Here is a 24,761-nt window from a genome sequence, read left to right on the forward strand (position 1 = left end):
GCGGTGATCTTCCTTAACTGCATTTGACCTGGTCTGGAAAATTGCACTGTGCGCCCTTTTACTTTCTTGTCCTTCTTCTCTCACGTCCTCTCGTTTTTTTGGGCGCTCCTCTTCGCTGGCTACCGGCAGTACAGTTCTGCGTGGTCGGTCAGTCAAAAGCTCGTCCCTCTCGTCGTTGGTTCGGGGAACGTTTTTTTCTCAGACGTGGGCATTTCTAATTTCCTGTTCCGCTCTTTTTTCCGACGTACCTTGCGTTGAGATTCACGGGGACTCTCTCTTCCTCCCGCGTCATTGTTCGCTCGTCGCGTTGTGACTCCGATGTCACGAAGTGGAACCTCACAAACGGGCTGTCGTAAGAGAAGTTCTCTTCCTCCATTTCTTCTGCGCGTGCAGCTGCGTATCTGTGGTTGGCATGGTGAACTGACGTTTTCCTGCAGCAGCGTTTTTTGTTTCTTGTTTGGTCGTTCCGTAGAGATATCCGGAGCGCACTCCACCCTGTTTTTTTTTCCTGATCCCGGTTGTCTTTGTCATTTCTCATTTGCCGTGTTTTGTATATATTTGTATGCCACATTCCTTGCTGATCGCCTGCCGGTCACATACCGAACTTTCCGTGGACGCCATGCCGTATTGATTCGGGGAGGGATGCCGGCTCGATTGAAGTGGGCTGGTTCCGTGGGTCCCACTATTGCCTCGGATTTTTTCTGCGTCGTCTGATGCTGGTCTGCTGTGTCACTTCTGTCGCACTCTGTGGACAGTATGATGATCTCTACTTGCGGCGCGGCCGTATACTGAGAGTTGCAGCATCATGTCCGCCGCAGCGGACACAGAGTTCGGTAGCCTAGAAACCAACACTGATTTCAGCGAGAAGTCAGGCGTCTGCATCCAGCAACCAACAAGCGACGAAGCTCTTCATCGGATTCTGTCTGAGTCTGACTCCTTCGCCACCACTGTGGCCTCTCCAACGGCTTCTTTCTCAAGAACACCGGCCATCCGAGGCGTGGGGGACACAGAGCCGTTTCAGCCTGTTGGCACAGTCCGTAACGCTCACGTCGCGGACAGCGGTTGCACGTGCTCTGAATGTGTATTCCAGCAGAACTCCGATGGTGCACAAGTAGGAGAGCCTTCCAGTTCCGCGCCTGGTCTGTTTTCACCCGCCCAGCCGGTGGGTGCGCGCGGAGCGCAGTCGTTTCGCCGTACTCCGCGTTCGCAAGGAGAAAAAACAAGCAACGGCTGTCTTGAGCGCGACTCGTCTTCCTGCGCTCACTCTTCTCCTAGCGGAGTCTCATCTTCCATTAGCACGATGTCGCCTGTCCCCGCCCCCACTGGTGTAACCTCAGCTCCACCCCCTCCAGAGCCGGCAGCCAACAACTTGAATAGTGGCGCGGCTCCGTCGTTTGCTAGTAATTCGGCGTCGGTGCCTGCTGCACGCTCGCAGTTGCGCGCAGATGCAGTAGAGTTTCGCCCCTCATCGACTGGAGGATCGGCTCCGTTCGGCAAGCCTGTGGTTGTCCAGCCTGCTTTGCCCGTCCCGGGCCTTAGTGGAGGTGTTATGCATCATCCGGGAGCAGCGTCGGCCTCCCAGCCAAGCTCCCCGAACAATAATGGCTCTTCTGCGGCATCCCCTTCTTCATTCTGTTCCACGTCGTCTAACTCGACCCACCAGTTCAATCGAAATGCCCAGGAATTTGTACCCGGTCGGCCGTTTGTTTTCCCGTCCGCTTCAGCGTCCCCATCAGGGACTGTAGTCGGCGCTGCTTCGGTTGTTCCTCTCGCGCGAGGAGCTCCCGGAGCAACTGCTCCGTGCCCTCCAGCGGATGCCCCTCCTACGGGTCCGGTCGCAATTCGATGCAATGCCACAGGGACTTCTACCGCTCCTGGCTCCCTTCCCCCTTCTTACGTTCCGCCGGTTGGCAGAGGCGCGGCGCATTTAGCTGCCGTCCCTCCCCAGCCCTTCGTACCTGTGGCCGCCATGCATTTTGGAGCAATGCCTCACCCCGTTGCCTCTCAATTTCCTGGTGCGGTGAATGGAGCGTTGTATGCACAGCCAGCGGCCACGATAGTCGATCCCTTGTCCGGTGTGGCTACACCTGTAGGTGATGTACTCGCGCCCCAGTTGGATCCCTCTGGTACGGGTACATATGTGTACCAGCCGTACGCAGCGCAGCCTCATTCGCGTGGGCATCCGGGCACTCTCGGGGCCGCAGGGGTCGTCCCAGGTGACATTGGTCCAGCGCCTTCGTACATCGTTGCGTCTAGAGGTAGAGGCCGAGTGGGTCGGGGCGGCAGAGGTTCTGGTGACCCTGTTTATAGAGGTGGTTTGGCGGGTGGACGGGGTGGAGGCCGAGGGGGCGTTGCCGCGGGGATGTCGGGCAATCGCCTAGGCGGACATCATCGAGGCAGTGTGGATCGTGGGGCAGGAGGCGGTTGGTCTGCGGTGGGAGGGGCGCATCAAGCGGCCCCTCTGAGTCATCCCGGTGTATCAGGAGGCGCACCACCTGTAATGGCCAACACCTCGCAGCACCTCCATTCCCATGGGCAGATATCTGGTTTGTCAAGCACTGCATCAGGCGGCTCACTAGATGAAAAGAAATTGCCCCAGCAGGCTCCTCCACCACCCCCACCTTCGAATGTGGGAGTGGGTGGATCTTCTGCTTCTGGCGGTCCCATAGGTGGCACTTCGTTCAGAGATAAACTACTTCAAGGCAAGCCGGAGTCCAGTACCACAGCTAGACATGTACAGACACCTGGCAGTGGTGCCGCGAGTCCCAGATCCCACAACGAGGGCAGCAACTTCTCCAAGCGAGGTGCCGGAGGTGGGCCCCGTGGGCCTCCCTTGCCTGCGAATGGTCGGACTCATGGTGAAATCTCAACTCCTCAAGGTGATTACGTCAGCAGGTCCGGAAGTTCTTCCGTGAGTGCGAATCTGACAAGTGTATCGGACGAAACTTCGGCTGGGGGGAAAGTTGACTGCGCGGTCACCATGCCTGGCAGCGTGTCCGGAATAGGGCCGAGTTCTGAGGGGTCGCCTCTGGCCGCTGACAGATCAGATTTCAATCGTGCGGAGCGAGTGCCGGTTAATGGTTCTTCTGTTGCGAGCATGTGCAAGGAAGACAAAAGTGATGTGCCGGTTCCGCGCTGTGCTGAAGTAGAAACTAGGAATGGAGGGGCTGGGCCGGCGGGGGAGACTGCAGCATCGGGCGCACCGTTGTGGAGTCAGAAAGTAGCTAAAAGTGCGTCTGTCCACAAGGACACGACTCTTGATAGCTGTCACGCGAGGGAGGGGACAGACAGCAGTGTTACCTCGTCTGCGGGTGGTAAGCAAATCGTGGTTCCGAGCAGCCCAGTTGCAAATGCAGCCGGAAGTGCCACACCTAAGGAAGGCCGATGGGATGGCTCAGTGTGTCCCGACGGGGTACCAGTTTTTCGCCAATGCGTCTCCACACCGGACAGCGGTGGGGGGTCGGGGAGCAATGTCGGTGTGAAGCCAGTTAATCAGGATAGCGGCACGACAACGCCCTCCGCTAAACCAGAGAAGCGGCAGCAACTTGACCGAGGGGGAGGCGAGGTAAGACCAGCGAGCGCTGAGGGGCCCACCGCAGGCGGTGCTGACGCTCCCTCGACTACGGCGTCTCACGGACCCAGGAGCTGGGCAGAGCGGATGAAGCACAATGCGGCGAAGCCCCCAGCAAGCGTTAGCAGTGGCAGCAAGCGCCCCGCTTCCACTCAGGTGACCCCGAGCGCGTCGACAGTAACGACGCCTAATGCTGCATCAAAAGGATCACTCTCATCCGCACCCAGTACAGCAAAGGGTAACGGGGCGTCGTCTGTCGCTGGTGCACGGCCAAAGGCTGCTCTTCCGACTTCGAACAACGTTGGGACGAAGGTTGGGTCGGAAATTATAGGTGCGAAACTGCCACAGAGTCCACGAGCTGGGTCGTCTGCGCATTCCAAACGCCGTGACCAACCGGCCTCGCATCCTCCGCAGGAACAGACAGGGACCGGCCCTGCCGGGGCAAAGGGATGGTGGGGTGCGAGTCGGCCAAGCAGCCCTCTTTCGGTGGTTGGCTGTCGTAGTGCGGGGACTGCTGCTACACTGTCTGGGGGACAGGAAGGAGCTGTACTGATTAATAACGAAACAGTTGCGGTGGAGCCGGCAGCGTCGTCTGGCGTCGCAGACGTGCTCTCTGCGAGTCATCACCAAGCGCAGGAAAACGTCGGAGCCGATGTTGACGGAGGGAAGGGAGCTGTTCGCACTGCGGGCAGTGGGGATGACGGGGGGTCGTCGGGCAGGAAGACCGGCCAGGTGAGAGAGACGCCGGGACGGAAATCGGAGATAGCGGCGCCGCCAACAGCCGCAGGTGGGACCGAAGATTTAAATAATTCCGGGACTGTAAACTCGCTTCAGCAGAGTTCAGCCGTTGCAAATATTTCTCAGCAGGAAGGAAGTCCCGGCGGAGTCAGTGCTTCGTCGCCGGGACCGATGACATGGGCAGAAAGAGCGCGCCGAGTGAAGGAGAAGCCGGCACCTGTGGTCGAAACGCCAAAGCCTCCGCCGTCGACCGGAGACAGTCTGACGGACAATGCCAGAGGGGAAAGGAAAGAAGGAAGGGGAAAGTTCGGAGACGAGAAATTCCATCGGGGGGACAGGGGAGGCAAAGGTGAGAGCACTGGTCGTGGTGGTCATCATGGTGGTGCTGATGGCAGAGGGGGTGGCTTCCACCGTCGTTCAGATCGGGACCCGCGGGCGGATGAAGACACACAAGGTTCTCGGACACGGGGAAGCGAGGATTTCAAGAGGGGGTCACATCGGGGGGCTCAGCATAACCTTGCAAACCACCGGGGCGGCCGCGGCGCTCCTTCTGCGGAACAGCAGTCGGTCCAGATCAACGAAGCCGCTTCTTCTCAGGGGGCGTACGCGCAAGTCGCAGCTTCAGCTAGAGACAATGGCAAGCGCAGTTGTAGTGCGGGTGGAGGGTCCTCCGCTTCCTCGGCCTCTGGCACTGTCGGTGATAAGGAAAAAACGGAGGACCAGGTCGCTGTTACTTCCGCCATCCCAGCTCCAAGTCGTTATGCTGCAGTAGTAGGGACTCAGGGGAACTCTGCAGGTCAAGCACAGCCTAGAAAGTGGGGCGCTTCTGCTGTGGGTCAGGGAGCAGGCCGCGGTGCTGACGGTAGCCCGACGACCGCTCCTCTCCCCGAGGACAGTGCTGGCACCGGCCAGCGCGCAGCAGGTCCAGGGAGTGCATGGGCAGCGCGTGCAGCCTCAAATGGAGCGAATCACCTTCCCGGAGAAGGGTCGATGCGTGGGGAGAAGCTCCTACCAGGGAACCCTACTGGAACTGCACCTGATGCAGGAAAGCCCCAGGAAGAGGAGGCCCGGGTGCTTTGGCCTAGGAATAGACCTAAGCTGAAGAAGGTCGTAGTGGAGCAAGAGGAAGAAAAAGAAGCTCCTCTTTTGCCCGGCCAAGAGCAGAAGTTTGCGCTTCCCCAAGGTCGTAAAGACCAGCTCAAAGCGGAGGAGAGAAAACGGGCGAAGCAACAGCAGCTGAAGCAACAGGAAGAGGAGCTCGATGAGACGCTTAGCAGCACGACACCTACGCCGATGACGACGGCGACGACTGGCGACTACACATCCTGCACGAAAAATACTTCCGCAACGGTTGCAGCTGTTTCTTCGACGGGAGCAGCTGTGGCGGCTGTTCCAGTTTCCTCTTGTTCAGTTGGGGGGGGCGGAAGTTACTCCGCGCCCTCATCCGCCCCCCTTGGATTCTCCTCGACGTTGTGTTCCGCTGCGGCCCCAGAAGCTCCGCCATCGGGCTCGATTTCAGCCGCGCTGGGGGCAGCGGGTACAAGCTCTCTCAGTTTGCAGAAGCCTTTAGGCCCTGTGACATTGGTCGCCTGCGTCTCCTCCAGAGAGGCTCGTCCAGCAGGGGGTTTGTCGGCTGCATTGTCTGCAGCTCCTTCCCCTGCAGTGGTGGACAAGACGGCTGGTGCGAAATCCACTCCCGTGCTGCCAGTGGTTCTTGCAGTACGCCCACCGGCTGATGAGGAGCGACCTCAGATTCCCGCGGTGTCCGGTGGGGAAGCGGATGCTTCTTTGTTGCTCACTACTGCGCAGCATTCCCAACGAGGAGGGGAAGCAGTAGTTCCACCGCAGTCTCCAAAGACCGGCGGTTTCGACGCTCCATCGTCCCCAAGGATGAGACATGCGACATCTCCGAGTATGGGGCATGCGACCTCTCCAAGGATGAGCCACGCGACTTCTCCAAGGATGAGCCACGCGACTTCTCCAAGGATGAGCCGCGCGACGTCTCCAAGGATGAGGCATGCGACGTCTCCAAGGATGAGGCATGCGACGTCTCCAAGGATGAGGCGTGCGACTTCTCCAAGGATGAGGCGTGCGACTTCTCCAAGGATGAGCCGTGCGACTTCTCCAAGGATGAGCCACGCGACTTCTCCAAGGATGAGCCACGCGACTTCTCCAAGGATGAGCCACGCGACTTCCCCAAGAAGAGGTGAACAGAGTGGCCAGGAAAAAGCCCAGGGACTCTCTCCTGTCTCGCCCAGATCGCAGGAGGAGAGGTCGCCGGCGCTGCCAAACGCAAGAAACCAAACGCCAGCGCCGTCTACGCGGCGTGCAAGTGTGTCTTCTCCACGACTGGGCACTGATGTTCCCTATCCAGAGACGCCGGTGCGGGCGCCACCCCATGCGGATCAGTCGCGGTCCGGGGACAATGCGACTCATAAGGACATGCTCAAGGAGCACCAGGTAAAGCCTCAGGTGTCGTCTCCGAGAGTGAAGGATAGACAACCAGCAGCCAACGCTTCACCACCTCCACCTCCTCCCCCTCCGCCTCCTCCGCCACCTTCGGCATCTATGGGTGGAACGAGCCCCAGAGCCCACGCCCCGTCGAACACGTCCGGTGTGGGCGCTGCCGATAAGAAACGTGCTGCCTCTTCGGGTGCAGCAGCAAGAGACGGCAAAGCGGGTGCTGCAGGCAACAGTCCGGACACCGCCTTTGCCAGTAGCTTGTACTCGAAGCGTTTCTTGGTGGCGTATCGGCTAAGCCCCCAGGCCGCGGCGGTCCCAGCTTTGATTTCGATCTCGGCAATGACTCTTGGAGCAATGCATGCGCAGCAGCAGAGCGAGTGGCAGTCGCATTCTGGTGAAGACTCCTGGAAGAGCAACAGGTCTGGCGGCCGCGGAGTGTTGAATTCAGGAGGGGACGGCGTTATGGGCAGAGGTGGAGGAGATGGTTTGCTCATGCTGCACAGGAAAGGCGAAGGCAAAAGGGGTGGTGGAGGGTCCAGTGGGAGGAACGATGACGGGTGGCGATCCTCTCTAGATAGCAGTGGGGGGTCTGGAAGGGCGCAAGGCGGAGCTGGCGGGGCAGGCGCAGGGTGGCGCAGAGGAGAGGACAGCGGTCGCAGCGGCATGAGCGCCATGATGAGTGGGATGGGTGGGTTTTTCAATCAGGAAAGACCTGACGCGGGCGAGTTTAGGCGGCTGCAGCAGAGTCTGCCCCCTCCACCGTCACATGCTATACTCAAGGCTTCGGAAGACTCCTGGGTGAAAAAACAGGCGGAGCAGAAGAAGTAAGTGTCAGTTTCTTGCTGACAGCTTGCGGTTTCCGTCTGGAGTTCGTGGTTTGAATATGCCTGGTGTGGGAGATTCACGAAGCCCAGTCACATAATGCCTGGAAGGACACGGAGTCAAAGGTAGTCTATTGCCTCGACTCAGCCGTCAGCTGCGAAACTATCAGATCAGTGCACGATTCCGCCTCAGCGCTGGTGCGATACGAGCCATCTGTTGAGGCCCCGTGTATGACGTCCCCGCGAGAGACCACAGGGAATGCGGGTTTCTGACTTGTCCTAGTGTCGGGACACCCCTAGTTGTCGGTGGCGTGCTTGTGTTCACTCGTTGCATTTTTCAGGGACGAGCAGCAGCAACTGTTGCGTCGGCTCAAAGGCTATTTGAACAAGCTGACACTGGAGAAGTTCGATAAACTGTATACACAGATTCTTGGGGCAGGCATCAAGGAGAAAGAGGAAGTTAACGCGTTGATGAAGATGGTCTTCGAAAAGGCTGTTTCGCAGCATCACTTCATTCAGGTGTGTCACCTGTTCAGTCCCGGTCAGTACAACAGAATAACGGTTGCCTGCTCCAAGCAGGCGTGGAAGCAGGGGTTGCTCCGGGTTTCGGGTTTTTCGGTATTCCTCGCGTTTTTGACTTTTCTCCGCATGCAGAGAATGGACAAGTTCCTTTCAGAGTTCTTGTTTTGATGCGTGTTTGCAGATGTACGTGCAACTTTGCTCAAAACTGAAGGACGATTTGAAGCAGGTGTTGGCAGACGACGCGAAGGGAAGTTACTTCCGACGGTAAGGCCTGACTGGTAGTTGGGTGGTATCAGGACGATAGTGCCCAAAGCCTTCTCGGAGGAGATGTCCTGTTTGTTAAACAACGCTCTAATTGATGTCCACTCTCGCACAGAAGCAGTCCCTCCACGGACAGTGCACACACTTGTCAAGTCAACTTCGTGATGTCTCTTTGAAAAACACAGTGACCGGAAGTTGACTTGGGAGATGATGCAGTGCTTGTGCATTTGTTTCTTTTCAGCATTTTAATCAATCAGTGCGAGGACTCATTCGTAGCGAACTTGGAGCCCATGCGCGTACCAGAAGGATTGGGGGAGGAGGAAGCATTTGAATTTGCCCAGCAATACAAAGCACGAATGAAGGGGAACATGATTTTTGTCGGGGAATTGCTGAAGAGCAAAATGATTTCTCACCGCATCTTGCTTGAGTGCATCGACCGTCTTCTCCAGAAGCGACTGGAGTGCATCGAAATCTCGAATGGGGAGGACCAGGGCGTTCCTCATATGGAGGCGCTGTGTGCGTTCTTGCATACGGTTGGCCCATTTTTCGAGAATCCGAAGGTATTGTTCGAACCAGCTGGACTTCAGATTGTTCGTGATGTGTGTGCTAATGCTTTGCCTGATGGCTTCGTGTGCCAGAGTGGCGTTGCAGTTCTCAGTAAGCAAGCGCTGCGTTGCTTTTAGAGAGGCCCACCTGTTTTGACTGGATGCATCCTATCTCAGATAGTGGTATATTATTGATGCCGTGCCGGAGCAAGCGTATTTGGGATGCTTTCCACGTCAGTGCTAGGGGTGTTCTTGGGACTGCCAAACGTTTTCACTGTCGCATGCCCTGCTGAACAGTACCAGCACCCGAGCTTCCATCCCCAGCGTCGGTGCGTGGTGGTTTTCTGCGTTGTTATGGTCCCATTCGCGCTCTCGCTCGCCGACGTGCGCGGATGGGGTTAGTTCCTAGAGAGAGACCGGGTTAATTCAACCGTTTAGGAAAGCGTCATGGGACGTGGCTTCGTGCGCGGACACCACACGCTACGGAGGGTTTCCGTGCGGGTGCACTCGGGTTGACCTGACGTTATGACCAGGGTCGTGTTCTCGTGTGTGTGCTACATTTTCAGTGGAAATTTTATGAAGAATTCTGTGAGCGAATCAACACTGTCCAGAAACTCCAGAAGGATGAGTCCCTTCCGTTCCGCGTGCGTTGCCTTCTGAAAGACGTGCTGGACAACCGCGCCGAGAAATGGAGGAAGAAGTTTGCTGCCAATAAGGAAGGCCCAACCCGGCTTTCGGAACTCCATCAGCAGGCGCAACTCGAGCAGTTGCAGCAGCAGTACGGCATGAGTGACGGACGAGGAGGCCTTGGAGGCTTGAAGGGGAGATCAGGATTCGATGGTCGAGGAATGGCTGATGATAACGGTTGGGAGATGGCTCCGTCAACGAGAAGAGGAATTGGTGCAGCGAAAGCGGTAAGCTGTCCTGTTGTACACATGCACGTGGGTTGGCAGTGCGCAGGCGTCTATTGCTTGTTAGGGGGTTATTTTGCGTATGGACGCTCGAATGTGTATCAACTAGTGCCAGTTTCCTCAGTTCGGAAAAGGAGGTTTTTTTTTCTATTTTAAGTCTACCGGTGTGTGGTGGCGTGTTCGCAGAAGCCAATGGGTTCAACCCCAGTGAGCGCTGTGTCACGGGGATCGGGAGAAAACGCAAAACCGTTAAGCGCTTTCAGGTGAGATGATTGTGGTTGCGATGTTTGCGAGGCTCGGTTGTTGCGGGGCCGGGCGGCGATGCACAACTGTTACGTCCCGGTTTTTCGTTCCTTCACCGTTGTCTCTGCAACTTCTCACAGATCTCTTAGTGTTGCGCGAATATCTCATTGGACACTGGTGTATCCACTGTAGCCTCGATGGTATGACCTCACGGAAAATTAGATCAGAGAAAGCGGCGTTCGTATCCCGGCGTGCATGCCTCCCCGCACACCGAGTATTTAAACCCTGCGTTTTACGTTGCCACGGTAAGTGGCGCCGCGGGTTGGCTTGGTAGGTCCACTGCCTGGAGTGCTGTCAGCTGCTTGTTTCATTGAATCTTCAAGAACTCGCAAACGCTGCAAATATAACTCTCCGTGTGTGTGTTCTAGAAGCTGCGACTCATCTTCGTGGTAGCAGTGCAGCATGCGTATGGGACATGCTGTGGGTGGGGGCGGGCTCAGCTGATGTGTGTTGTCTGGCATATTTTTGTTCAGTGCAATGGGTCGTATCCGTTCTGAAAGAGAAAAGGAGCGGGAGCCACGACGAGATGATAACCTCCGCCGCGAAAACTGGGGCTCAAGCTTGAGTTCGAGGAAGGCAGGCTCTGGATCTGCGGGCACTCCTGCTTCGCCCGTGGGTTCGCAGGCGTCGACTGTACCAAGCGCAACGACTGGGGGCGCGCTGGCGCCTCCGGTGCCTCCGCCGGGGCGCGCGGTGGAGACCACAAAGAAGTAAGGACGGGAGATGTTTGTTTATTTTTTTGGGGCATGTCCTCTTCCAAGCAACGGGGAACAGTCCGTATGGGATGCGGTGGAGAGAGGTTTAGTTGATGTCCTGCGTGTCGGGCTTCACGTGGCGGTATGCATTCCACTGCGTAGTGTTCCTCGTGAAGACACTCGTGGCACCTGGATAGGGGGTGCCTGCAAAAGCTGTCGTGACGTAGTCGGCGTACCAAGGGTTCACGGGCGGAAATAGAAACGCTCTCTTTATTATGGAGGGGTCAGAGGATCAGGAGGAATGTGGAGTGTAAAGACTATTTTTCGCGTACCGGTGGAAGTAATCACACGAGTGTAACTGTGGTCCAGCTGGGGACCTCAGAGAAGACGACTCTGAGTTGCTTATCGTCAATAAGAATTTATAAAAGATGTGGTCTTCGTGCGTGCTGTGACAGGGCCCCGGAGACTGACGCACCTGGAGGCGCCCCGAGAGGCCAGAACCAGCTTTCAGAGGTAAGGGTTTGATGGAAGAAGGGCCGTTGAGTTGCGTGAACCGAGCGCAGCTGGCTCATCCGGTCACGGCTTACCGGGTTACGCGGGAGTCAGTCCGTATCCGTAGAGCACAACTGAAGTCCTGTACGCGCAAGGAGTTTGCGATCTCCAGCGGTTAACTTCGCAGCTTCTGTACTCTTCCAGCTCAACAGCCGAGCGACCTCTCCGCTCTTTCTCAGTGTCCCGGTGATAGTTGAGAGGTTCACTGACCTTGCAAAATTGGACTGTTGCCGAGGACGCCGCGAAACCGTTAAGGGGTGTCCAAAGTGCTCTTGTTTTCTCAGCTGCTGGCGCCGAGCACCGCTAGTCTGCGGCGGATGTCCTGGTCCAATCAGGGATTGTGGATTCTTGTGGACCTCTTAGAGTGTGCTTCTTGTGTTAGGAGGCGCAAGTGAAGGCGGCACTGTCCGAGCTAAAGGACTTGGTTCAGTCTCTTGATCTTGACATGGCGCTTCAGATGCTGAAAGAGTTGAATCTCTCTCCGGCTGTGCACGTGGTGAGTATGAGTCGGGAACATTCCATGTTGTTTCACCGGTACGGACGAATGCAGTGTCTTCCCACCCGCGGAAGGTGGGGAGGTTTGGACTACAGTACTTTCCGCGGTGGATTGTCAGGGTGTCTCTTCCTAGGGATGTTGCCTGCGTGACGGAGTATCTCTCGGAACGTTTGTGCGGATTGCCGATTCCGGGGAAAAGCTCATTGCGGTGACGTGTTTTGAAGGAAGGGATCAATCCGTTTATTGACCGATCGGCCAGGGGACAGTTACAGCTACTGCCAGGTGGTGAGGAGTACTACGGTGTCTTTCGTTGGTGGTTCGATGACGCTTGCTGCTCGTGTTCTGTGTTAGCGGGGTATTCTCACAGCGTCAGCAACTAGGAGTTCGGGATGCAAATCGATCTGTTGTGCGCATTCCTTTTTTGTTGTGAGCAGAAAGTTTTCGATGAGTGGCTGAGACATGCAATCGAAGAACTCGTGGCGGACAAGGAGCACGTTAACCGCCAGCGGGCGCTTGTTTTCCGGCTGTTTGTGCAGTCATGCATTGCCGGTATTCTTCAGGCGGAGTCGTTGAAAGCATGGTAGGGCGCAAGAGGCACTGTCGAGGCTGGCCAGTGGCCTTCCATTGAGTCTTTCTTTTCTCGTGGAGTCAGCGCTCGATGATGCTGGAGCCTGCAGTATTGCTTGCCGGTGCTGTTGAAGGAGCGGGACGTGTGGGACCCGGTTCGATTGCGTTGTGACATGTGGTATTGTCGGAGACAGTTGTCCTGGTACCGAAGAATCGGCGGAAGGGCACTTGCTCTTCCGGAGGTGAATCACATTCCGCATGTTTTTTTTTTTTTTCTACAGCTTGAAGCAATTCATGTCAAGTACAGGCGAAGATGGAGAGCAGGAAACTCTGGAAGACAGTCCCTACTCGGACATGAAGATCGACGTTCCCCGATTAACCGAATTCATGAAGGAGCTTCTTCAAACCATTGAAAGTAATTCTTGCACTATAAGCCGTCGCGTGCCATGTGGTTGTCCGAATCTCATAGATCTAGTGCTACAATAACACAGTCGGTACGAAGTCGAAACAAGGTAGTTGACGGTGAACCAGTGGCTGAACAAAATGTTCTCTCCCTTTTGGTTGCCTCCGGGTCCGAAGAGACGCCTGCTTCAGAGCAGGCGTTGCAACACGAAGCTGAAGTTTGATGCAGCCAGGTTCATAGCATTTCCACATATCGCTGTTCCGCGCACAACCGGCCCGACTCTTGACAGGACCGGTTTTCACATTCCGACGGCACTCGCCTGTGCTCAGGCCAGCACCCATGTTGTGTGCGTAGCGGTCCCAGAAAATTGTGTATAGAACAGCGTTTCAGTGCACGGGAGCGTCCAAGGTGTACAACTCTGACCTCATCGTTTGTGTAGGTGGCGGGTGAAGCCCTCAGACACGAGCTCTCAGTGACGGCTCACGATGTGGAATACTCCTTACAGCAGGGCCTGCTGCATCGCCCAAAAAAGGTAGTGAAGGCTCAAAGCGGCTAGCGTTCTGACTATTCCCCGTGCGTGTTCTTGTACGCGGCGTATTCTGTGGGGAGGTGTTAAGTTGCAGGACTGCGTGTTCCACTTCTTCAGAGTTGCCAAGGCTGTTGTTGCGCAGTTGGGAGTATCAGATCTCCGTTTCATAGAAGCGGACGGTTTGTCGCTCGGACTGGCACTCCATTTGTGTTGGCGTACATATATATATATATATATATAAGTATATAAGTACGGAGTGCCGAGGGGCGGTGAAGCTTCGCTCACAGTTGATGTCTCCCGGCGTATGCCTTCTCTCTGGTTTCTTGTTCAGCCGTGGATACCAAGCGGGAGGTCTTGAGCACAAGCACACTCGACGACCTCAAGGGGAAGCTCTGACCGGTTGCGGCAGTAGCCCGAAAACCCCAGAGAATCGAAGCTGCGGTTTTGTCTCGCTGTGTGTCACAAGCGTCGAGTCTGGTGGTATCCGAGATGGAGCCTTTTGAGTAGAGCCGGGCTCTCTTTGTCGAACGCAAAGTCAATGCGAGCAACGTGTTTAACTTTTTCAAGACTGTGGGGACAGTTACACCGTTTCGGGAGAGTATTGTAGTATTTTGCAGGACTGCCCTTACCGGAAGTTTGGGGTACGCGGTGTGCGACTTCCTTCAATAGCATAATCATACGTCACGTTAGAGAGGTTGATGGTGTACGCGGAAAAGTTTGCCGTGCGTCGAATCCCGTCCGCACTGCAAGCGCTTTCGCTGGGTTCATTCTCTTGATCGACTTCGATAAAACGGAGCCGTTCCCCCAAAACCCTCGCGCATGCAGATGGCAGAGCGTGTGGTTACTTGGCAAGTGGGTTGGTGTGTCGCACCGCGCTTCCGCTGGGTAATTGTAGCAGCGTGGTCACTGTTTTGGGAAGCTAGCGCATGCCACTTGTGGCCTTGATCCCACTCATGTGCAACTGGAGTAGGCATCTTGGGGGCGAAGAGGAGGGGGGATAGACAGCAGACGGACAGATTCGTGGCTGGAGTTCTCTTCTGTGCCCGTCCTGCTTGTCAGCAGTATGTGGTGGGGGTTGCGCTGTCACGAAATTCATTTCGTCTCCGTTCTCACGGCGCTAAGCACTTGCTCCGTGTCCGAGGACGTTCTCATTTCGTGTTCAGAGAACTCGTAGGGTCTGTATTTTTGCGGGAGGGCTTTTGTTGGTAAGAAAAGGTTGGAAAAACTTTGTTCTGTTCGCAAAACGTACGGACCCTGTAGGAGAGCTTCTATACCAGTTCCCGTTCGTCTGCGTGTACGGCGTACGGGAACGAAACAAATATCGTACGCCTTATCCGTTCAGCGGATGTCCTGACAGCACTCGTCCCGTGGCGAAGGCGGGTGTGACAGCAAAGACACTTGTATTTGCACATCAATCTGCAGTACTGCCGCAACCCCTGCACAGATGCAGGTCCTTACAGTAGTTTCACCTGCATCCGGGGTGTTCCCTGCTTCGAAGGGTGTATAGGCAGCATAAGACTGCATGCCATGGGTACACTCTACCTGTTTTTTGGAGGGTGTGCGTATACACGGAAATCTCTCATCGTGACCACAGATAGCATCAGACCAGACCCGAACTTTTTCCTTCGTTTTCACACTCTTCAGCGGTTCCAGAGAGGGCAGCTGTAGTTACGCTTCCTTCAGTGTATTTGTCTGGGTAACCACAGCCGTCGGTAGTAGTTTACGAAGCTGCCAGGCTTCGTCGTGTTTTGTTCTCGAGATTCGCCGAGGGGGGGTCGGGAACAACCTGTTCATGGGTGCCCATTGTGTCGAGCTTTGGTGGGATTCTCGGACGCTGGCGAACCAGCATTACGCCCTGCAAAGAGTGCGTTCCCGTTCTCCGGAAACTATACGAATTCTTGTAGCTCGTCCGAGCAGTGTCGGATCTCCTCGAAGGATGAGTTCGGGTGAGCAGGACATTTGAGATGTAATTGAAATGGCTCATCTTTTGGTACGTTTTCTCATTGCTGGACGCAACCTTTAGCCGCTGACGCGGAACGTGCGAAGCTGCCAGATACACTGTAACGGGTTAGGCGTTGCAGACGCCTGCATCAGGCACCTTCGGCGGTAGAGTGACAGGCATAATGAGGACGGACTTTGGTTAGCCCAGTACGACGCCTCAGTGTGGACACACTCTGGTACGCGCAAGCATACGCCCACGTCCCCCAGAGCGACTGTCGGGAGGACTGTTTTCCGGACTGCGGCAGTAGGCTGTTCAAATCTCGGGACGTCCAGCACGCTCTGCGGGGGGGCGTCATTGAAGCAGATGGAAACACTACACCCACGAATTTCGGACCCCCGCAACGGAAGAAAACAGAGTTTCGGGCTGGGTCTGTCCGAACCGTGAGGCTTCCTCTGCGTCGTGGCTATGCCAGGTGCCTTGCTGAGGAAGACGGGCGCTTTCGTACGGAGACGTAGTTATCCCCTGTTACCCCATTCAAGCAGTCTGAGCTATTACTCCCGCCGGTCTGTGTGACATGCGTTCTTCTCGCGTCTTTTCAACAGCCACCTAGTGTCCTCCGAGGAGGGCGGTTTGCTTGAGAAACGGTCCGTACGAGGTGACTGCAGTGCCTCCGGACCACAGTCTGTTAGCCTACTGGATCCAACGGCTTGCAGCGAAGGCGGATGTTATCACGATGCGAGCAACTGGGACCGCTGGCAAGCAGGCAGTTCCGTTTCGGGTGAAATGACTGTAACGCTCCCTGTAACCACACTCTCCGGCAAACCAGCCGCGAAAGAGGGCTGCCCCAAAGCAGACGCCTGTCTTGTTTATCGTGAGTGGAGGCCGACTGCTGTGTGCGATGGTACACTCCTTGTCTCCAGCTGGGGGGTCGACAGAACGTCACCGCGCTTTTGGGGATAGTCCTCAGCCTGTGCTCAGGATATTAGTATCTTTGTTGATTCTGAGTTCGTTAGTGCGAACCCCGCCGCTGTAGTAGCGGTCTTGCCGAATACTAGCGTACGGCGCTGACCAGGTCACACAGTTCGTACACACCACGGCGGTGGCCAACGCACACAGCCTCCCCTCCCCCCATTCCTCAGTACACACAGCATGCCTGCGCCCAAACAAAACATATTCTCCTTCTTGTTTCTGAAATTTAATTCGTTCATCAGTTCCATTACTGAATCTTCGGCAGGAATCTTCCTTGTGGCTCTCTTGCCTCTACCCCACAGAACGCCGGTCGCCTTGGGCTTTCCGTACTGATCCTCTGTCCTCGATGTCTCCACTTGCTCCCCTTCGCGTGTCGCCGGCTAATCGGCCATGGTCGGTTCTGGTATTATCCCTTCTTTTCTCAGTCTTTTGTTTGCAGCAGCTTCCTCGTTTCGGGATTGTAACTCCAACAGACGCTGTCCGTCTGGGGACGGCGGAATCGCCGTCAGACGACACGTCTTCGTCTTCGCGGGTCCATCCGTCTTGCCCTCAGAAAGCGACTTCAGACCGCCAAAACACGTGCGCGGACTTGCGCGAAGCTGAAGAACTTCTGCTTCAGGAACAGACTTTGGCGGCAGAGAGTGTCGCGCGAGCAGCGGAAGAGGCTGAACAGTTCGCGAAGGCTGCTAGGGAAGCCGCAGCAAAAGGCGACAATGTTACAGCGCAGGAACTTGCCAGTGCCGCGGCCGTTGCCGCCTCGGAAGCTCAAGAACTTGCCGCGTACGCCCATGCTGTTTCAAATACAGACCCGGCGAGTTTGACTACTTCGGCGACAACTCCCGAAGCGGGAAAAAGTAGCGATTCGCAGGCACGGGAGGCCCCGTTTCTTCCCCGAGAAGTTACTTCGGTACCGGAGGCGCTAGAAGAGCTTGCGGCGCTAGACGAAGCAGCTGACGAAGCGGACCGAACTGCTGAGGAGAAGCACCTATCTGTCCAGCAGTACATTACTGCCGCCCAAGAGGCAGCAATCCGATATGACGAAGCGAGCCTCGCGTGGGAAAAGGCCAAAAAGGCGAAACAAGAAAATCTTGCCGCGGCGGCAGAAAAGGCAGCGAATGAGGCAGCAGCCGAGTATGAGCAGCTGGCTGCCGCTGCCCAGGTGCTAAGCCAGGAGGCGGCCGAGGACAATGAAAACGCACTCTCTCAAGCTATAGCTGCCCAACAGCTGAGACAGGCCGTGAATGAGAAAGTTGTTGTTGATGCAGGCGAAGCACGCGGCAAAGTGCCGCATGCCGTTCTGGCACCTAAGCACTTTAGGATCAGTGATCCGAACACTGACCGCGTGTTAAAGGTGTATTTCCACAACAACTATGGTGAGTGGCGGCACTGCTCAGTTCCCTAGGTGTTAGAGTGTAGCCTCGGAGTCGGCATGCGGCAAATTCACCTATGTGCAGTGTATGGAAGTTTAGTCCCGGACAGGTGCGGCATTTGCCGGTAGTCCGGAACGGCCACGTCGTCCTCGTGAAGTATTTATGTTAGGAATGCTGTGGCGGAGCAGAAAAGACCCGCTGTTCCGTAGGCTATCCCGCGACATCAAAACAAAGCCTCCTGGTAGTTCCTGGCCGGATGTGGTCTAGGTGATACCTGATGTTCACAGAGGCCGCTGGTTGCTGGCAACGCAAAGTGAAAAGGCAGCTGACGTGAGCTCCGGTGGCACGATGACTGAAGTTTTTCTCCACCGCAGGCGGTGGCCATTGTTGCTTGTATGCATCTTCAGTGAGCGTAGAAGGCCTTGACACAAGCCCTGCCCCTGTTGACCCCGTGAGCCTTCGGCGAGTAGCCTCCCTGCCTGCCGCAATGCTGTGTCCCGGCGATGTCTGCTGTTTTTTGTCAGCTCCCTTTGAGGACCTGCCGTGTGCTGCTCTTCACGCCGACGCCTACCTCTGTCGACAACACCCTCGTTGCATGGTCCAGTATGAGAAAGATGACCAACAAATTCTTCAGCGATGTCTTCTGGATGACGCCTACCTGTCTCTGGCTGCCAGCACACCCGACTTCTGCATGGCAGCTCCTGATGACATGAGTTTCTCGGGCTCCCCTGCTGAAGACAGCCGTGAACCAAGCTTACCACCCATGGCGGCTGTAACGGAGGGTGAAATTGAGGCTGTTGCCCTGGATCTCCTGCAGGAGCTCGGCGTGGACGGGCCTTTAATGCTCGAGCAAATGGCGAAGGATGGTCGTACCACGTCTGAGGGTCTCTGCGGGCTCGTTCAGGTAAGGCCGCTGTAGTGCCACAACAGCTTGGAGAGGTATATTCAAACTGGTCGGGTGCTCCTGTTAAAGCTTTGCAGGGCCGTCGTGTCTAGTCGTCCCACCGTGTGACCCAGGAGCCCTTTCCCTAGTAGCTGCCTCGCGAGTGCTTTGCTCTCTCCTTTTAGGCAGTTGCACTCTTGGGTTTGAAGGGCGCACTGCTGTTTGTACACTTCTACAGCAGCCTAGGAAACACCCGCACTAGAGGTATCAAGAAGCCTGGAGGTGCGGTTACCTATTCAGCGTGTTGTCCTTCTCTGTAGCCTGCACACTCCCAGCCTTGCAAAAAGTGTGTGGCCGTAGCCCGCTTTGCCTTGTTCCCTTGTTACCTTTAGTATTGTAGTCTGGTCTGGCAGCAGGCCGGAGGGCGGTTCAACCCATGCTCTACATAAGGAGCCGGTGCTTTCTATTTTGACTCGGGCGGTGTTTGCGCGCCTATACTGAATCATCTGGTTTTGCTGTGGTGTTTCGGGCTTTTGCAGTCTCTCTCTGACGAGCTCTTGCAAACTGACCGCGACCCGCGGTGCGTGACCCCGTCTGCCGAGGGGGCTGGGGAGAACATTGCCTTGACTACGGAGGCTCTTCTTGTCTCCTCTTTCGGCTTCATTTCCTCCACCCCTGCGTCTGCTGCTACACCTTCACCCGCGCCCGCCTCTCGGAGCGCCAGCATTCGTAGTCATTCTACTGGAGGTACTGTTTTTGTACAGTAGGTAGCAGTAGGCGAGTGAGCACGGGGGACCGGCAAGACCCGATTTGTTCACTGATACCGAGGAAGCTGAAATACTGTCGCCAGGCGGCCTGGCACCTGATACGTGATGCAAGTGCACGCGCTTACGTCGCCGTAGTGGTCGTGTTGTCGGATATCAGACATTGAATGACGACGTCACTAGGGAAGCACATATTCGTAGAGAAACGAGCGGAGCTGTGTTGGTGAACCCCTTTTCCGCGTGGAACGCCTAGCGATACTCTCAAGTCTTTCGAGCCGTACAATTCGGTTAAGCCAGCACTGTTGCCTGTCTTTGTGTCTTGTCTCCCAGGACGGAGAGGCTCCTTCGCTTCAGCCGAAGTCCCTCGTGTGTCTCCAACAGGGCTGTACGGGCTCCTGAGCTCGGCGTCAAAGAGCGAAGCACCGATCCGGATTGGTATCAACGGGATGGGACGCATCGGTCGCCTTGTGTTCCGCATCGCTATGAGCCGACCCGATGTGGTAAGTACACAGCGAAGCACGCAGCGGTGGGCGTACTTACCTTGCAGGCCGAAAATGTCCGAAGGTGGTGAATGTACCTCACCGTATGTCATGGTTTCCTGGCTGCGTTGACAGACAGTGTCGCACATCAACTGCAGCATGGATCCCGCGTACATTGCTTACATGCTCAAGTACGACTCGGTGCATGGTCGCTTTCCGGGCGAGATTAAGAGCACACCCAACAGCATCATCGCGAACGGCCAAGAAATCACCATCTCGAGCACTCGTGACCCCCATGAAATTCCGTGGGCCGACCAAGGAGTCGACTACGTGTGCGAGTCTACCGGCGCCTTCTGTACGACAGAGGACGCCATCAAACACGTGAACAGGTAAGACAACTGACTAGAAACCAAAGCGTGCAGCTGTGCGCGTACTCCCTTACCTTAAGAAAGAGGAATGAAACCCTTTGAGAAGTGTTCTTGAGACGCGTTGTCCGCAAAAGCGCAAAGCGGCCAACCGTAAACCAGCAATGCTAATGCTAAGTTTTGCTTTTACACGAAAGCGACACAATCTCGCGTTGCCCGGTCTGCATTACCGCTTGTGCCTCTGTACGTTCTAAATACACAAGCACGTCAGCTTACTCAGGTCGAGCTCCTCATTGCCCTGTTCCCCGGCTTTTCTTCAGAGCAGGTGGCGCGAAGCATGCCATCATATCCGCACCGGCCAAAGATGAGGCGACTCCCACTTTGGTTGTAGGCGTCAATGCGGAGAAGGACTACGAATCAAGCATGAAAGTTGTTTCCTGTGCATCGTGCACAACAAATGGCTTGGCACCTCTCGTGAAGGTGATCGATGATAACTTCGGTTTAGTGGAAGGTTTGATGACTACAGTGCATGCGGCAACTGGCACGCAGAAAGTTGTTGATGGTTCTTCGAAGAAAGACTGGCGGGGCGGACGGGCTGCAGGCGGGAACATTATTCCTTCATCTACCGGCGCTGCGAAAGCTGTGGCGAGGTGTCTCCCTCATATGAAAGGCAAGCTCACCGGCATGGCATTTCGCGTTCCGACATTGGATGTCTCTGTAGTCGATTTGACATGCAGGCTGAACAAAAGTACTACCTACGATGAAATCAAGAAGGCCGTGAAAGAAGCCAGCGAAACGTACATGCGGGGTATCATAGGATACACAGAGGAGCAAGTTGTTTCCCAGGATATCGTTGGATCACAATGCTCGACAGTTTTCGATTCAAATGCCGGCATTATGCTCAATCCCAACTTCGTTAAGCTTGTTTCGTGGTACGACAACGAGTACGCGTATTCTGCGCGACTCGTTGATCTCATCGCCGTCATGGCTGCCAAAGACGGTGTGGTTCCCCCCGGCGCTGGGCTAGACAGGAAACCTTTTTGAAATAAACCAGAGGACACAGAGAAAGGGTTTTCGTTGACGTGGGACAGGGGGTGGTTGTGGGGGTCAGAGTCGATGGAACGACAGTCATTTAGAGTGCAAAGGAAGGGGACATCTCCAAGACGCAGGAAGCGCCGCACGCTGCCCGGGTGCGATGAAGAGCAGGCCCTTCGATCGTTGCCTTTTGAGTAGACTGGTGTGTTTGCCGGTGCCTGAGTTTGAAACAGGGACTGCAGGCGACCGCACGTCTGATCGCCGAGCTTCATCTTTTCCTGGGAATACTAGTGGCCGTCACCCAGGGAAGTGTTTTCCCTCTTGTGCCGTGCCCACGCAGTGGTTGAGGTACCGTTCTCCGAGAAGTTTTGGTGGTGGTAGTGGTATGAATACTGATTACTCCGGGAAGTTTCCTGGTTCATGTGCGTCAGGGAGTACGCTTGTTGGCAGTGTCCGCAGGCGACCGACCCGCTCCTGCCTGCACATGCATCGCGTGCGGCTGTGGCCCGTCATCTGGATCATCGTGTTTCTGTGTGCTCTCGCTAGACAGTTTTTGTGTTGATCTGCAGAGCGAGTTGCTGCTCGCGGTGTAGAAGCTTTGCGAGTTTCCGCTTCGTTCAACCCCTTATTCAAAGTCTAACCAATTTTTAAGCTGTAGATTATGCAGCGGTAGCTCGCAGGCGGGACCACGTTCTCGCCCGGCCATGTGGGTTTGTCGTCCCTGGGGGAAGAGTACGAGCGTGAAGACGTTCTTTAGACGGACCATCACGTAGCCTGGGCATGCAGTGCTAACCGCATAAGGGTATGCCCAAGTTCACGAGGCTCTCACGCATGAGCCAGCTTTCGGCCGCCGAGCACAGTCGAAGTTCACATGTGAAAAATCAGTCTGCAGTACTGTAGCGAAGCCCAAGCCTTAATCATCTGTCTACCAGGAAGACGGCAGCTGACTGAGGCGCGTGCGTACCTAAGGTGCGAGAAGCGTATGCTGTCGGCGCTGGTGCATGTCATGTGGTTAGTATGGACAGCGACTAGTCCCATTTCTCGGAAGATAGACCACACCTGTAGTCGACGAAGCGGACGCGGACGACAGGGACCTTGCTGTTGCCCAGGGAAGCTGTCTGCCCAGTGAAATCATCCACTTTTTTTTTTCTTTTTCGGCAAAGATTCGCGCGCACATGGTTGGACCATGGAAGTCTGCTCGGCCCCCCATCATGCGGAGAGTTTGGCCGCATCGGAGCGTTAAAACATAGTGTGAAGTTTGGCTGTCCTTCACGCTGCTGTCGGGCTGGTACTCGGACGGGGCTGTACGAGCAAGACGACCCCATCTTCGCCGACAACCTCCTTCAGGTGGCAGATCCGGCGTGCAGGCGCTTCATCTTGTCGCGCCAAGTGGTCCGGCCCTGGTCGTCCGTCCCTCACTCTGAACAGTCACATGTAGCCGCAGAACTGCATACTCTCCGCCACGCAGCTAGGCGGTTCTCTGCGAAGCAGCTTCCGGCGGGTTTCAGCGTCACTGCGCATAACGTGACCGCAACGAGTTGACGAACATGCACAGCAGTCATCAGTACTCATATGAGCCCGACTTCTCATTCGGAGCCGCAAGGAAGGACTTCACTGTTTTAGCCAAGGCTCAGTAGAAGTGGCGCTCTAGGTGGGAAGAGTGCAGCCAGCGCTGCGATGGGGATTTCGCCCGTCTTCTTTCAGATTTTTTTTAAACCCTAAACTTTCCTCGTGCTTTCCCCCATGCATGCACTTGTGTCTGTCGCTACATTCCTTGCATGCGCTTGACTGCAGAGGGAAAGAAACCCCAGAGGAGAAAGGCTTGTCTGGTATTCCGGTCTTCCTTGTCGACTCCGCCGCCGCGTAGGAACGGTTATCGCGCTGGAATAGGCGGTTACTGATTCTGCGGAGCTGAGCTTGCTCCTGCCGTATGTGATTTAAGTAACTGCGTGGTTCATGAAGTTCAAAGCGTTCATTTTTCTTTTGGTCCCTTCCCGCCGCCGCTCGGACCTCTGCTTGTTTTTCTAATATGATGGGTACGGCTGAAACGCGGTACTACGGGAAACGACTCAAGTGTCACCAAGCAGCAGCTGTCGTTCCCTGTTTTGCCCTTTACGGATGGCCGGGATTATACCGGACTGAAGTGCTTTACCTCGTCGTGTGTTTTGCTGACGACGCTCTGCGAAAGGTCCCTTACTTTCTTTTGTAGGGCCGGGGGGGTCTCCCTGTATGGCGACTCAGCGTGGCTTCTTTTCTGTAAGGGTTCCACTTCTGCTTGAAACAACGAGGCCTAACTATGCCTCAGCAGGACGGTGTCGCCCTGCTGGGGAGGAGAATCTGTTCGGGGTTTCAGCTCCACTTCTTTTTGCCACGGTCGTCGAAGGTTTGCGGGACATGAGTTGCTTGTACAAATCTTCTGCGATCCCAGTTTGCACGCTCCTTTCCATCATTGCTTCCCGGAAGAAAGAAACCTTCTTTTTCTCCGTCCCGTAGCGTTCGACTGTGCTGTCTCTAAAGGGCCAGGTAACGGGTCAAGCATTCCTCATTGTAGGGTGTGACTCTGTGCCTTGCCTAGCCGTTGCCGTCTACTGTCTCTAGCTGAACTTGTACACGTGTACATAGAATCGACGAGCTCGACGCGTATCCATGCGGGTGTTGGTGGTTTTTGTTTCGAGATTTCTGCTCACAGGACAACTTTCGATGGTACCGTCTTTGGCGGTTTGCAGTTGATATCTTGCCGTCTGTGTCTTTTTTCTCCGCCTTGCACCTCTTCTGCCCACAATGGCTGTCAACATACCCGCCGGGGTCATCCGGCATGGCCCCACGGAGACGACGGGAAGCAACTACCCTTTAGGGAAAGGACGTCACATGATGGAGGTGAAGAACAAAATGCCAGCGCCTGTTCAGATCACAGCTGAGCAACTTCTCCGAGAAGCTGTTGATCGTCAATTGGATGATCTTGCCCAAATTCGGCCTCAACAGAGGGTTGTTGACGAAGATGAGTTGCAGCAATACCGAGTAAGAAAAAGAAAAGAATTTGAGGACACGCTGCGGCGACAACGACATCACATAGGAACGTGGATCAAATACGCCGAATGGGAGGCCGCACAAAAGGAATTTCGTCGGTAAGTGGGCATTCTTCCCGGGTCTTCCCGCGCGCGCTCTGAAGCAAAAGGTGTGTCGTGTCAGGTGAGCACGTGGACGCTCCTTCGGTCTTCCCTACCAGTGGGACTGTCACCCGTGTTTGTACCCCTGAACTAGGACGTGCGTGTTCGGCTTGTCCTTTGTTTCGGACGTCGGCCCTGACCTGCGCGGATGTGAGAAACAGTGTTCTTAGGCACGAGTTCCCGGCACGGGGAGGGGGTACCACCTGGAGCGTGCGTGTACGTCAGGCTCCTTCAGCCGAGATAGTGACTGATAGACTGGACGCCGGATATCAGTCCGCGGAAATGAAGTCCACCAGGACTGAGTTACAAAACTCACAAATAGGATATCATATCACTTCTCCTTGTGGCGGCACTCACGTCTTTCTATACCTCGTGCTTCACGTGGGCACCGTTTCAGCAATAGGGAACAA

The 24,761-nt window shown here is 55.6% G+C and overlaps 2 protein-coding genes across 2 annotated transcripts in view; both read left to right on the forward strand.

Annotated features, from left to right (window-relative positions):
• CSUI_002208 (mif4g domain-containing) lies at positions 1-21,977 on the forward strand. The gene is made up of 17 exons (XM_068062410.1): positions 1-7,596; positions 7,935-8,112; positions 8,297-8,379; positions 8,618-8,936; positions 9,488-9,835; positions 10,019-10,095; positions 10,609-10,845; positions 11,286-11,343; positions 11,765-11,878; positions 12,313-12,458; positions 12,727-12,860; positions 13,709-17,661; positions 18,183-18,562; positions 19,081-19,288; positions 19,636-19,805; positions 19,920-20,173; positions 20,470-21,977. The coding sequence occupies exons 1-12, from the start codon at positions 806-808 to the stop codon at positions 13,771-13,773; spliced, it is 8,550 nt and encodes a 2,849-aa protein (XP_067925607.1). The 5' UTR covers positions 1-805; the 3' UTR covers positions 13,774-17,661; positions 18,183-18,562; positions 19,081-19,288; positions 19,636-19,805; positions 19,920-20,173; positions 20,470-21,977.
• Positions 21,978-22,500: 523 nt separating this feature from the next.
• CSUI_002209 (crooked neck family 1 protein isoform) overlaps positions 22,501-24,761 on the forward strand; it is a 12,725-nt gene continuing 10,464 nt past the window's right edge. The window contains exon 1 of the mRNA XM_068062411.1: positions 22,501-24,309. Within this exon, the coding sequence (XP_067925608.1) occupies positions 23,966-24,309 (344 nt within the window). The 5' untranslated portion in view covers positions 22,501-23,965. The remainder of the gene's footprint in view (positions 24,310-24,761) is intronic.

This window comes from Cystoisospora suis (assembly GCF_002600585.1).
Source record: "Cystoisospora suis strain Wien I chromosome Unknown contig_926, whole genome shotgun sequence".
NCBI classification, from domain to species: Eukaryota; Apicomplexa; class Conoidasida; order Eucoccidiorida; family Sarcocystidae; genus Cystoisospora; species Cystoisospora suis.